Source organism: Carex rostrata, chromosome 8, assembly GCF_964058835.1.
Source record: "Carex rostrata chromosome 8, lpCarRost1.2, whole genome shotgun sequence".
Taxonomy (NCBI): domain Eukaryota; kingdom Viridiplantae; phylum Streptophyta; class Magnoliopsida; order Poales; family Cyperaceae; genus Carex; species Carex rostrata.
The window spans coordinates 566,025-579,875 of record NC_135925.1 but is presented as its reverse complement, the minus strand read 5'-3'; the positions used below and the strand labels follow the sequence as shown (position 1 = coordinate 579,875).

Here is a 13,851-nt window from a genome sequence, read left to right as displayed (position 1 = left end):
CCAGATCGTCAGAAATATTGGTTAGATTGAACGGAGAAAAAAAAACCCACCTCTAAAAACATGTAAAAAATGAATGAGTGATGTGTCTAGTTTTTATATTTACACTTATACGATGAGGATTAATACTTTCTCGATAAGAGATGAATACTTGTGCAACGGACAACTCGAAAGTATGTCATCATGGATCTCATTTGAAAGATAAAATTGTGTAGAAAACGTTCGTGGTTTTAGATTTGCAAAATTCATCATAGATCGTCAGAAATATTGGTTATATTGAACGGAGAAAAAAAATCACCTCTAAAAACGTGTAAAAGATGGATGAGTGATGTGCCTAGTTTCTATATTTGCACTTGCACGACGAGGATGAATACTTTCTCGATAAGGATGAATACTTTCTCGATAAGGATGAATACTTGTACAACGGACAACTCGAAAGTATATCATTATGGATCTCATTTTAAAGATAAAATTATATCAAAAACATTCGTGGTTTTAGATTTGCAAAATTCCTCACCGATCGTCAGAAATATTGATTAGATTGAATGAAAAAAAAAATCTCACCTCTAAAAACGTGTCCAGTTTTTTTTTTAAATATTTGATATATTAGGTATGAATACTTGATGCATTATAGATGAATACTTACGCGCGCCAGTTGTAAAATCTTTCAAATATTATGTGGTCCCCAAATAGTAAGTGGTCCCCCTAGGTAGTTAGTAGTTATTGAAGTAGTTAATGCCTGAGGGATGAAATGGGGGATTGTTACGGGGGATAGCTAGATGCTCCCAAAGATAAAATATGACAATGAGTAATTAATTGTATGGGTAAATAAGAAAAAATGAAGAGAGTTAAGGAATTTATTAGATATAACAAAGATCTCAAGGGTAAATAGAAAGTGAAGAAATTTTCAGGAGTAAATAGGAAATTAATCCTAAATTATATATTTGTTTATATAAAGCCGCCATTGGAAGAAATTAAAAATCGCAGACCGGGACTTCATATTACCGAAGGTAACAGAATATTTCTATTTAGGTCCAGATCGTCCGATCAGAATACGCACGATCATTAAAGGGGAACCGTGCATTATACAACGGACTAGATTGGCAGAATTCTAATTGGACGTTCTACATCTAAACACAAATATTCTATTACCTCAGAGAATATGGATTGGGTAAGCACGCTGGTCTCTTTATCGTACTTCAAATCCCTCAAATCTCAGATATTTCTTAGAAAATGGAGAACGACGATGAGGTGGTTCTGAGCTCGACTCTCTTATTGGATGGCGTAGGCGAGGTCTTTGCTAAGCTCAACACCGACGGATTATCATGCTCACCTGTCGATTCGGTAAGCTATTTCTACAATTTGCTTTAATTTGACCCGAATTTCATAACTTTCTGATACCATGCCAGTACCATGTGATTCAAACTGATGTAAGTTTAACTCGACATTTGAGGTATAAGTCGGTCATTTTGATTGTATGCTAGTGGGTTTGAGGATCGACCTTTGTTTAATTAATTATATGAAGTCAAAATTTCAACTTGCTATTTTCCTATCTGAGTCAGCTGACATTAATCATAGTCTTCATTGTATCATTGGAATTCTAGTATGGTTAAGCTAATTATCTGAATTTCTTATAGAATGATGTCACTACATATTGCTTGGGGCTAAGATCCTATACAGCAAAAGAAACAAAGATTAGTTTATCGGATATCTATGCAATAGAGCAACAAGAGTGGGGCTCTGTCTATGATCCTTCAGTTACTGGCACATTTCTTCATGGTGATTATGTTGAGGTTATATATTTTATTTCTCCAGAGTGTCAATTTGGCCCTGTTCCTTGTAATACTACCATTAGAAGTCAAAAATATCTTTCAATTTACCGATGCACAACAGAGATTTAGATATAATCCTGCTGTGGACAGTGGTTATATGGGAGAAAATTCTTTTAATAATGTTCTCCTAGTGAAGATTTTTTTTTTGTAATTATTATCCTTCTGCTACTGTTTCAAGCTTTACACTGTGAACCGGCCAACGTTTCAGTTGGCACTTGTTTGCTGGTTGCATGCCAGTTGATCGCGAACTTTGTTATTTTTTTTCCTTTTTAATCTTTTATTTTAATTGTCTTTAATAAATCTATGTGGCTCATGTGAGGTTAAACATCAAAATTAGGCTAATTAACAATTTTGACAAGCTCAAAAATTTATGTGCCTGTCTCTGCTAAATAGTTGAAACTTCCTGGTCTTAATATAGCTTAAATAATTGATGACCAGTAAGTTCTTAACATGACCTATCATCTGATATTATGCTGTTATTATGATACAGATGCACCGATTTGTTGTACATGCGGTTGTAAGACCCAAGAAACAACCAGCCCCTTGGATTTTGTCAGAGTACATTTTTGGGCACAAGGACCTAAATACATGCGAAGCATGGGTGAAACAACTCAATTCTTACATGAGCAACCAATACAAGAGGCCAAAGAAACTTTTGGTACACTTCTGAATCTCATCCTATACCGTTATACTAAATTTTTTTGGGTACTGTTAATTCTGTCGTTGAAGAACAAAGAGATGCCTGATAAATGGCTTGTTGTTATTTCCTCATAGTTTCACAGACTTAATTAATTCCCTGTATCATGGGCGGATGCCCAATAGAATTCTTCCATGCTGTCATATTCTTTTTTTTAGTGTCACACCCTGTAAATGTAATTCTGCTGTGCTTGTTCTAAGATCAAAATAACTTGTGATGAAATGCCTGCCTTACCTTTAAGCTTGAAACTAAGGCCTGTAAACAACTCCAAAAATATGCTGTAGAAAATATTGTGCTATAAAGAGTTCAGAAACCAGAAGCTGAAATAAATTTTACAAAAAAGGCTGGTATTTTATTGAATTGCCTAAGGCTAACAAGAAGTTTGGTGTGCGACATTAAAGGGCTTATGTCATCTCTTCATCACTCGTACCTTGTTGGCTTCTGGTGGGACCATGGGAAACAACCTTTTTGCCCCTTAGCTCAAAATTGCGTAATAGGTCTCATAACAACTTACAATCTTCAGACAATTCTATGTCATGAATTGTATTGAGAACTGAAAATATTCTTTATTATAAAAATGAGGCTAAACTTACAAAATTTCTTCTAAGATAAGGTGATAGTACCAGCTTTTAAAATTAACTGATGCAGCATTTGTTTTCAGGTACTAGTACATCCGTTGTGTGGAAAACGAAAGGGAGTAAAGACATGGGAGATGGTTGCACCTATATTCTGCAGAGCTAAAGTAGAGACCAAGGTGGGTGATATATTTCCAGTATAACACCTGCTTCTCTAAAAAATATTTATTCTTGGGAAATATTTTTTCTAAATATGTATTTCAAAATATTCTTCAAAAATGTATTTAATCAGGTGATTATGACGGAGCGAGCTGGACACGCATATGATGTAGTTTCAACATTACCTGACAGAGAGCTTAGATCTCTAGATGGCATTGTAACTGTGGTACATACATTTATGTTATCTGTAATTATATGACTTAAAGAAGTAACAATTAAACAAGCATTATACAATGGTTGATTAATCGTTTTCTATTTTATGTTTGATGACAAATAATGACGCAATGTTTATAGGGAGGAGATGGCCTATTTAATGAAGTTTTAAATGGGCTTCTCCCATCAAGGCATAAGACCTATTTTCCTCCGCCTCCAACAGGCTTGGGTCAACACGGAGAAAATTATCAAAACAAACAAATAAATTTAACCATAAATGCTGATGACATGGGCCATACATCTGCTAATGAAGGCAACTCATCTCCAGAGACTTCATGTAGATATGATGACCATGAACCACTTCTTCCCAATTCGCTACCTGCTAGTAGTCTTGCCTCAAATTTAGGTATGACAGATGTCAGCTTATTTACCTAAATGCACCTGTTGGGATGGGGAAATTTTACAAAATAACCTACTTTTGAAAAAAGTTTGCCAAAATACCTTCTCTCCAAATTCTTTGACAAAATAACCTTCTGAGGCCCACTAATGTTAAATTTTTCCTTCCCTTAGTTTTACATCCATTCTTTTTTCTCGCTCTTGAGGTTAATGGTGCATTGGAATTTTACTTCTTCATAAATTGAAGTATTTGAATTTTCTTTTATGACATATAAGTGCAAATTTATCACTTATTATACATACAAAAATAACTGAATTGTGGTTCCTTTTTACATTCCAGATATGAACGAAACATTTCATCGCATCCGGAACTAAACAGTATGTTAATTTGGTCTCAGTTGGCGCTTCATTAGAATTTTGCTATGTTTGCAATTTTTTGCAAAAAAACTGATATCCTTTTATTTTATATCTGTTTTTAATGCAAAAAATGCTATGTTTGCAATAATATTAGTTTATGACTACCTAATTTAGGATTTTTTTGTATGTAGAAAATATTTGAAATGATGAAAGAGAAACAAAAATAGTACCTGCAAATTTTTATGAATAGAAAGATCAGTAGGAATTCTACCGATTCAAAGTTTAAATTAGTTTGGATCGGTAGAATTCCTACCGATCCAAACAAGTTTTTTTTTATGTTTTCTCTTTTAAAATATAAAAAAATTTAAAAAATAGATTGAGTCTTTCTAATATATTTAAATTTGAAGATACTTTATCTATTTTTTTAAGAAAAAAATCGTATTTTAGTAAACAATTTAAATTAAACAAAATAAAAAATCTGATTTAGATCAGTAAGAATTACAATTCAGATTTTTTTTAACTTTTAGATCACTAAAGTTCCTACTGATCTTTCTATTCATGAACACTTGTAGGTATTTTTTTTGTTTTTGTTTCTTATATTAAAAAATTCTCATTCACCTGGATATGGAAATAATAACAAAAAATGTTGAGATAGGTTGTCTCCGTTTATTTACAAAATTATCAGTGTATATGAGAATTTTTTTGCAAAAATATTTTTTATTCATTTCATTAAAAACAGATATAAAATAAAAGGATAGCATTTTTTGCAAAAAATTGTAAACATAGCAAAATTCTAATGAAGCGTAGGGACTTTCCAACTGAGACCAAATAAACATACTGTTTAGTTCCGGTTGCGATGAAATGTTTCGTTCATATCTAGAATGTAAAAAGGCACCACAATTCAATTATTTTTGTATGTATAATAAGTGATAAGTTTGCACTTATATGTCATAAAAGAAAATTCATATATCTCAATCTATGAAGAAGTAAAATTCCAATGCACCATTAACCTCAAGAGAGAGAAAAAGAATGGGTGTAAAACTAAGGAAAGGAAAATTTTAACATTAGTGGGTCCCAGAAGGTTATTTCGTCAAAGAATTTGGAGATAAGGTATTTTGACAAACTTATTTCAAAAGTAGGTTATTTTGTAAAATTTCCTGTTGGGATGGGTACCTGTATGACATAATAAATATACATGGACATACCATATTGGTCGTACCCAAGATAAACTTTGTGTTATGATTATTCAAGTCAATTCTACTGATACTCCGACCCTTTGTTATTCTTTTCTTTCAAAAGAAAAATAGCAGTTTCCCGGATCATAATTTTCAAATAATACTTTGAAAGAATGAAGAAATATATGTTATATTGAACATATCTTATCCTTCAATATCGAAAATTGGCATTATCACACTGTTTTGTGTTATATAAGTTGCCACTCTATCCATAATGCAACATAGCTGCGATATAATATTAAGTCAGTATCAGTGGCAAGTTATCACAACATGATGTCTTTTGCCTAATCTTTGAACTCGTGTATATGCTCAGCTACCTTTCAATGTGCCTATATAAAGAATTCTGTTGATGTGGCATGACTTTTAAGACCTTCAATATTTTGGGCTATATATGCAAGTAAACCAAAATTCAGAGCTGTTTTTGTAAAGTGGGAATTCTTGAAAGTCATCCATGTGAAGATCCTCAAGAGCAGATTTTAACATCTCTCTCTTTTTTGCGGGGTCCACAGGAACTCAGTACAGAATTAACAAACCAAGTGATTCAGGTCAGTCTGTTATACGACTTGGTGAATCGGTTGCCATTTTGTGGCAATCAAAAGATCGTGATTTATTAATCAGAGTCATTCTATAAAACAAATTTCATATAACTGAATCGGACACAATTTTTGGTTTTTGTTGTAGATGAGATCCCATCAGTTTCTTTTCCAAATGATTGGTTCAGATTAGGGCTCATACCTGCTGGCTCTACTGATGCTATTGTGTTGAGGTACAGAAATTAACAACCTTTAAATTAAGTTTACAGCAAGTTCTTTCAAACCAGCTTGGTTTGTAATGAATGTTGGTTTACTATGACTGCATTTTTAATTCAAAACAGCGCGGCAAAACCATTAGACGACCTGTAATGCCCGGTAATTTTAATAATTTATTTATGAATTTATTTTGGACTTATTTAATATATTAGAAAATATAAAGGTTTAATATGTAAAAATTCAATCTTATCTTAAAAAAATAATATAAATTACCGGATGCTAACGAATCAGAACTCAGGATAGTTGTCAAATTGCAATTTTAAAGAGGGGAAGAATTGTAACATCCGGTAACTTTAATAATTTTTATGAATTTATTTTGGACATATATACAGTACTAGAAAATTTAAAGGTTTAAAATGTAAAAGTTCAATGTTATCTTTAAAAAAAATATTAAATTACCGGGTGTTACATGACCAAATTTGAGTACTCGACTAGTATGTTCTCACTGATATGTTATGTTACAATACAAACTCTCTTTCCCTCTGTTACAGTACAACTGGAGTAAGAGACCCTGTCACATCAACATTGCATATCATTCTAGGTAGTAAGATGTCTCTTGACATAGCTCAAGTTGTTAGATGGAAGACTAGCCTTTCCTCTATTTTGGAGTCTCCCACCCTTCGCTATGCTGCTTCCTTTGCTGGGTATGATTCCAAAATCTCTTGTTTTGATTCAACAAATTGCAAAAATTATCTTTGGAGATCAACTTTTATCTTCCTATGCAGGTATGGATTTTATGGAGATGTTATCAAGGAGAGTGAGAAGCTTCGTTGGATGGGTCCCATGCGCTATGATTATGCTGGAACAATGGTTTTTCTTAAACACAAGTACTTCTCTTCCAATTTATGTCATTCTCTATATGACTCTACATTTATTGCCATAGAAACTACGCCACAAGTTCCATAGTTTGCACATGGACGGTCTGATCAAAACATACAGTTCAGAACAAATTAGAAAGACTTCCTTAAAAAAAACAAGGTTTAATTTCTTTCTTTTAATTTTAATAGGCAGCAGAGCTATGGTACGTCTATGCCATTACTTTCATGGCAGCAGATCTCAATTCCCTGAAATGGTTGTGATTTTTAAATTATAGAGAAGGGCCTGCCTGGAAAGCTGCAATAGTCAGATTTTTTTAAAATAAAATAAAACTTTAAAAATGAAAAACAGAGGGGCATTTGGCCTTCACTTAGCCTCTTTTAATGAGGGTCGTTGACATGGGGTTAAGATTTGGGTGCATCAATCATTCCTGTGCTGATCAGTCTATACTCTGTATAACCAGCCCATGATGCTGGTAAGCTAGTTTGGTATCACAATGCCAAATGCCTCTTTGTTAAGCAAGGAAATTAGAACAAATTTAAACCAAAAAAAAAAGAGGAAAAGGAAAAAGGAAATAAGTACCAGAACACAGTTTTAGATCCCTGATGCTGAAATCCTGTAATTGATTAACTGATAATTCCCATTTTATCCAGAACATACGAGGCAGAAATAACTTACTTAGAGCCGCAAATTATGGAGTCTTCCTCTCATGAACCCAGAAGAAAACAGCAAAAGCAAATCTGCCGCACAAATTGCACGGTATGCAACCAGCCCACTGTATCAGAATCTGACCGAGATTTCTCAGATGGAACAGTCAGCAAATCTGACATCTATACCAACAAAGATTTTAAGTGGTCGAGGGTGAAGGGTCGCTTTCTCAGTGTCGGCGCTGCCGTCATTTCATGTAGAAATGAAAGAGCACCTGATGGTCTCGTGGCTGATGCTCACCTGTCTGACGGTTTCTTGCATCTCATACTTGTCAAAGACTGCCCTCATCCTTACTATCTCTGGTAAATTTTAGTAAACTAGACATGATTTTTTCTTGCTTTCCAGCTTGTGTGTTAGTCGAGTGTGGGTATATGCAATTGCTCTTAGTCAATGATCAAGTTGTCTGTCTTTTGTAATAAATGGATCTATACTAAATGGTTGCTGTGTTGATGCTACCATTGTTTTATTTGATTACAGCTTAGTATTCTTTTCTACATATCGAACTAAATGTTCCTTGGTAAAATTGTAGAAATAGCCTTAGTACCCTTTGCTATTCTGTAAAGGGGAAATACTGCACATGCCTGACGGCCTCTTAATTTAGTCATCTCAATAGTTTCTACACAAGGATACATGGGATATCTTCAGGTTCTCTGATAGCCTGTGCACCAGATTACCAGAAAAAAGTTGAAAGGGAATAAGAAAAATAACAATTAAATTTTAGAGACATGAACTTGACACTGTTGCTGCAGGCATCTCACGCAGCTAACAAAGAGGGGTTCTGACCCGCTGAACTACAGCTTCATAGAACACCACAAGGTTAATTTATTCTATAGTCACTATGTCAATAACCTATCATTTATCTTTTTTAATCAATTTTAATTATGTCAATAAAACAATAGCTACATTTTAAACTTCTTTCAGACTCCAGCCTTCACATTCGTCTCACAGCATGATAGAAGCTTATGGAATTTGGATGGAGAAATTCTTGAGGCAAGCCATGTGTCGGTTCAGGCTTGTCGTGGTCTCATTAACCTCTTTGCATCTGGACCAGAAGTATAAACATTACCACGTGATTGGAGTGTTGCAACTTGCAAATAATTAAAATTTACAAAACGTGTTAATAAAAATTTTGGGTGGCTTCATGCGTGATCGTAATTTGTAGTTTTTGTATATAACGATTTAGGATAAATTAAAAACCCTTGAATAGTTTGCTCACTTTATGGACTTTTATTTTTATAATTCTTTTCTTTATCTAGAGAGGAGACAATCTCAGAGATGTTTTAAAACTAGTTATAGAGGTTATCATTAATTTTTTTTTTTAATTTTCTTTTGAGTGAGGCTATGGTATTATACATAGCACAAATTGGTTCTTACTTTGAATCAATATCTCTATTTTTAAAATTCAAATAGTTGATTTAAATTGTTCAAACTCAACATGATCTTAATATAAAAAATGTAATAATAAACAAATTCTATAAAATGTAAAATTTGATCTACAAGTACATTTTATAAAAAGGATGACCACGTTTGAAAGGTTGAGATTCATATTATGAACAAATATGTGATGTACGTAGTGCCATAGACTATAGCCTCATTTTTTCCTATTTATTGTTTTAATTTTAAGCGAGGATCAATTTGACCTGCTTAGTTTTCAAGGATGGAAAAGATGATGCACATCTAGACATCTTCCTTGAAAGAAGAAAAAGAAAAGGACTTTAATGCATACTTTGGGAACAAGTGTCTATTATTCGTATAATTATTGTGCTTGGAAAGAGAGCAACATTTGAGTTTGATCGGACGGTCTGGATTCAAACTCAAAATTTGAGTTACTCCAAGCCCAAGGGATGCAAATTGAGTAGACTAATACCTCATTACCTCTTGAAGTTGAAGGGTGTGAAATGAAATTAAAGCAAGATGTGGCTAATTACAAGAACTGGGGTTGAAGCATGCATGATGCTTATGTTTCATGGAAGAGCAAGAGCTGCAATGCACGATTGCACGTGCACCGCAAATCAAAGCACAGTCACCGAATTAATGGTTAAAATTCATCATCATGATTTGGCCTGCTGCAACCATCCAGGATTTGTACAACCAACAACGTCATTGCGCGAATTTTAATAAATCTGCCAACCCATCAACTTGTTTGCCAAATTAAAAGAAAACTGTATGCCCGAATCAGTATACTTTTTGGCTAGTCCCGGTGTACATCCGCCGATCCTTCCTAAGTCCTAAGTCCTAACCAATGCATGTTTTCAACAACTATTCTATTTTTTTTTTCAACCAATTTCATCATCTATTTTCATTGGCTAAATAACATCAATAACAATTGTTTGCGCTGTGTTAGATTTTTATCATCTGATTTGTATACATATGTAGTTTAAATAGTAGGCAGATAGATTGATAAAATTGATAAATATATATTTGCATGATGATCCAAACCACACATTTTTAAATGAATTGTTTACAAGTTTATATTTATATATTTTAAGCCATAAGTGATATCACAATTCACAAACAGTAAAGGTATACAAATGTTTGAGTCTTAGGACGGTACCTAGCCTAGCCATACTGTCTGTGGCTGTGGCTGTGACTGTGACTGTGACATTGATAATTTGATTTTGATATAGACCGTGTGCAATTGAATTTCTTTATTTATTCAAGTTGGGGCCCAACTGTAATGCAACTAGCAAGCCTTGGATTCCCGGATCCTAACTGTAATGCCCAGCACATGGGAAGTTGGAACTGGGAAGGGAAGGGAAGGGAAGCCATATCAAATTCTGCAAAAATAAAAAAACAGACAAGTCACAACGCTCAACCTCAACTCAAGGACCCAGCCAGCCAGCTACAGTAGAATACTGTTATCCATCCAAATTAATACCTACCTGAATTATATTGTATGTATGAATATCAATGATCCATGTATCTGATAATTAAACACACAAGTGTCAAATCTTGTAATAATTTGATTTATACTCTGACAATAAATTATATCCCTTATCATATCACTAAGAAAACAAAATAATCTAAATATACTAAATTATGACTCCATGTTACCGTCTAATTTTGGATAACAATGTAGGTCCAATGAGCTTCATAACCGTTTGATTTGTCTTAAGATTTGTGCACATAAAAATAAAAGCATGTATGCACGAATTTTGAAGCGTATCACACGAATCTTGAAGCATATCAAACGGTGTTTGAACCCATCAAACCAAAGTAAGTAAGTCCTAATTTTGATATTGAGATTAAGTTAAGGTACCGAAATCTGACCGTGCGGATAAGGCATTTAATACGATCTGGATTTGAACTCAATTTGATCTGATGAATTTAATTAAAAGGACAAACTCCTTCCAATCTGTCTTGATTCAATATTAATTAATGATTTCAAAATAAGACAACTTGCAGACTCTTTATATATTAGATTGCCATTATATATTCCAAAGACTGCAACTCTTAATCCAATCCAAAGAATTTGCAATTGTACCACATAATATTTTAATAATATAGATTACATTTATAATATTAAATTTGAAATTTAACATTTATTTCTTAAAATGTCAAAATTATCAATTGAATTTGAATCCCCTCTTATAGATATATAAAAAAACCGATGGAGATGCTAAAATAAAAATAAAATTGTATTGCAAAGATAACCAATGATTAGGGGCACAAGCACAAATAGAGTGGCAGTCGCACGTGCGAGGGGCAGGAGACCGTACGACCTCTTGCTGTAGTTGAGCTGGTGTCTCCCGGACACTCCACGTCATCCTCACATGCTTGCAATAATTTATAAACACCCTCCTTTCAAAAATATAAATGGATAGTAGAACAACCATTAAAGGGCGCAAGTTTGAATCAGATAGAATAATATTACATCTGAACCGTTTAATACAAAACGTCGTTTTTTTCTTCTATAAATTTAAAAAAAAAATATTTCGACAGGAAAAATGACTTTTATTAATGAAAACATAAATTGTTATTCTTGTTATTCTGGAAGATATTGTTATTACTAATGAAAATAAAAATTGTTATTCAGAAAGATATTGCTACTACTAACGAAAATATATGGATGATATGATATGGAGATGCTATCTCTTTTTCTCTCTATTTTTCTTTTCAAAGAGGAGGAAAGAGAGAGAAGAGAGGAGATGTAGAAGCACTGTAGTAAAATGCGATCTTTGCGGTCGTATATGTGTATTCCATTGTAATTTGCATATAAATATGTACGTATGCGGTCAATATATGTGGCTCTGTATATGCGGCCGCATATTACCATATATTACTCTTGAGTTTTGGTGCTACCTAATGTAGGGGCGGATCTACTGTAGCACAGGACGGCCCCCCTCCCCCCAAATTTCAAGTTTTAGTGGTGATCTATTGGTACCAATCGACTTTGCCCCTCCTTATAATTTTTTTGCCCCCCTCTGGATGTTTGATTTGTAATTCGGGTTAAATTTAGTGTTAAAATCAAAATAAATTTTTTGAATTATAATTGGTAATATTAATTATAAGTTATAGGATCAGAAATTATAAGTCAGGGTATTGAAAACTATAAGTCAAAACATTGTTTTTTTTTTATCGAGTACCCAATTAGTTAATGAGTTTAAATCCGATTCGATATTTTTTTGCCCCACTTGAAGAAAATCCTGGTCTGCTCCTGACCCAATGCCATTAGGATTAAGCTGAGGAAAGACCGTAAAACAAAATTTTTACTTCTAACTCAAGCTGAGAATTAAAAGAGGTGTGTTGGAAAAACAAACGAGAGTTCCTTCTCAAATCTTTCCTTGGTATCAAAACCCATTTTAATCCTTTTATAGATCTACTCCTTGATTGATTTCTAAAAATTAAATCTATTTAACAAGTAAATAAATTAATATAACATTTATACCTCATTTTTAAATTTCAATTGGAATGAAGACCGACTCGTCTCGAAGCACCAGACATCTGATGCCTCTATCAGTAATCCACCGGGATTAACTGGAAAGCGATTTATTTCTCTTACCAGAAATATCATAAACCACAGTATTTGCAAAAACACTATTCACTGAAAAGGCGTAATAACACTATTCACAAATTTACAGTTATTTTGATTCACAAATATGCAAAAACAGAAATATAGTTAAATTTAAGAAAATACTATTCACCGATCTCGCAATTTATTCGACAACCCGTAAAATTATACGTGAATTGCGTATAACTTTCTTTTCTAATCGGAAATACTATTTGGAAGAGAAACCGAGAAAGAGAGAAAATAGAATACCGAATCGATTCGGTATGAACTCATAAATTAGTACCTTCTCTCTCTACACCCCCATGCCTTTATATAGGTCATAGGGTCGGTTCCCAAATGACCAAAATACCCCTCTAGGGTCGGTTATGGGGTGAAATGACCGAAATACCCCTTGGCCCATTAAGCTTTGAATTGATTTGGGTTTTTAATCTAATGGACTTTAAGCCCAAAATATTAATCCATAATTAACATTTAAAATTCAAATCAAATATATATAATTGTTCTTAACAATTATATTTCTTTCGGTTGTTGTTTCGGTAACTTTTATACAACGTACCGTGTGCGCTTATAAATTAACCTTTGTTTTTGCTTGTCATTTTTACATGACATTTATAATTTAATTATATCATGTATAATTTATTATAACCATCTTATTATTAATTATAATCAATTTATAATTAATCAATAAGATTATCCTGTTAGCTCCTATACGGTGTGACCCGATAGGAGCTGTGTTATGTTGGTAAATAGAATTAAAATTGTTTTAACTTCTACAAATCATAAGGTGCACCTGGAAAAATGCATTATGACCATCCAATTACACAGATGATGCCGTACTGTACAATATTATGATCCAGTAAACTATTTACTCGTGTTAATTCTTTTGTCTCATAGCTATCAGATCAGTTTCAAGGTAGGTGTGTGTCATCCTTGCTAACTTAATTTTTCTTGATCTTGAGTAGATTATCAAATGTGATTACTCTTGTTATCATACTGCATGCAGATAATCTAACTCTACCAAGGGGCCCAGTGAACTCATGTAGAAG

General features: G+C 33.3%; 1 protein-coding gene across 2 annotated transcripts; it reads left to right on the top strand.

The window, feature by feature from the left end:
* Nucleotides 1-1,202: 1,202 nt before the first annotated feature.
* Nucleotides 1,203-9,079, top strand: ACD5 (Diacylglycerol kinase family protein). Of its 2 annotated transcripts, XM_078306686.1 has the most exons (13): nt 1,203-1,341; nt 1,635-1,790; nt 2,320-2,487; nt 3,188-3,280; nt 3,394-3,486; nt 3,615-3,879; nt 5,971-6,006; nt 6,143-6,227; nt 6,762-6,914; nt 6,996-7,097; nt 7,740-8,096; nt 8,544-8,610; nt 8,716-9,079. In XM_078306686.1, exons 1-13 carry the CDS (start codon nt 1,231-1,233, stop codon nt 8,851-8,853), a joined length of 1,824 nt encoding a protein of 607 aa, XP_078162812.1. In that variant the 5' UTR covers nt 1,203-1,230; the 3' UTR covers nt 8,854-9,079. The 2 variants fall into 2 exon arrangements, with proteins under 2 accessions (XP_078162812.1, XP_078162813.1); XM_078306687.1 differs by lacking the exon at nt 5,971-6,006.
* The last annotated feature ends 4,772 nt before the right edge of the window (nt 9,080-13,851 follow it).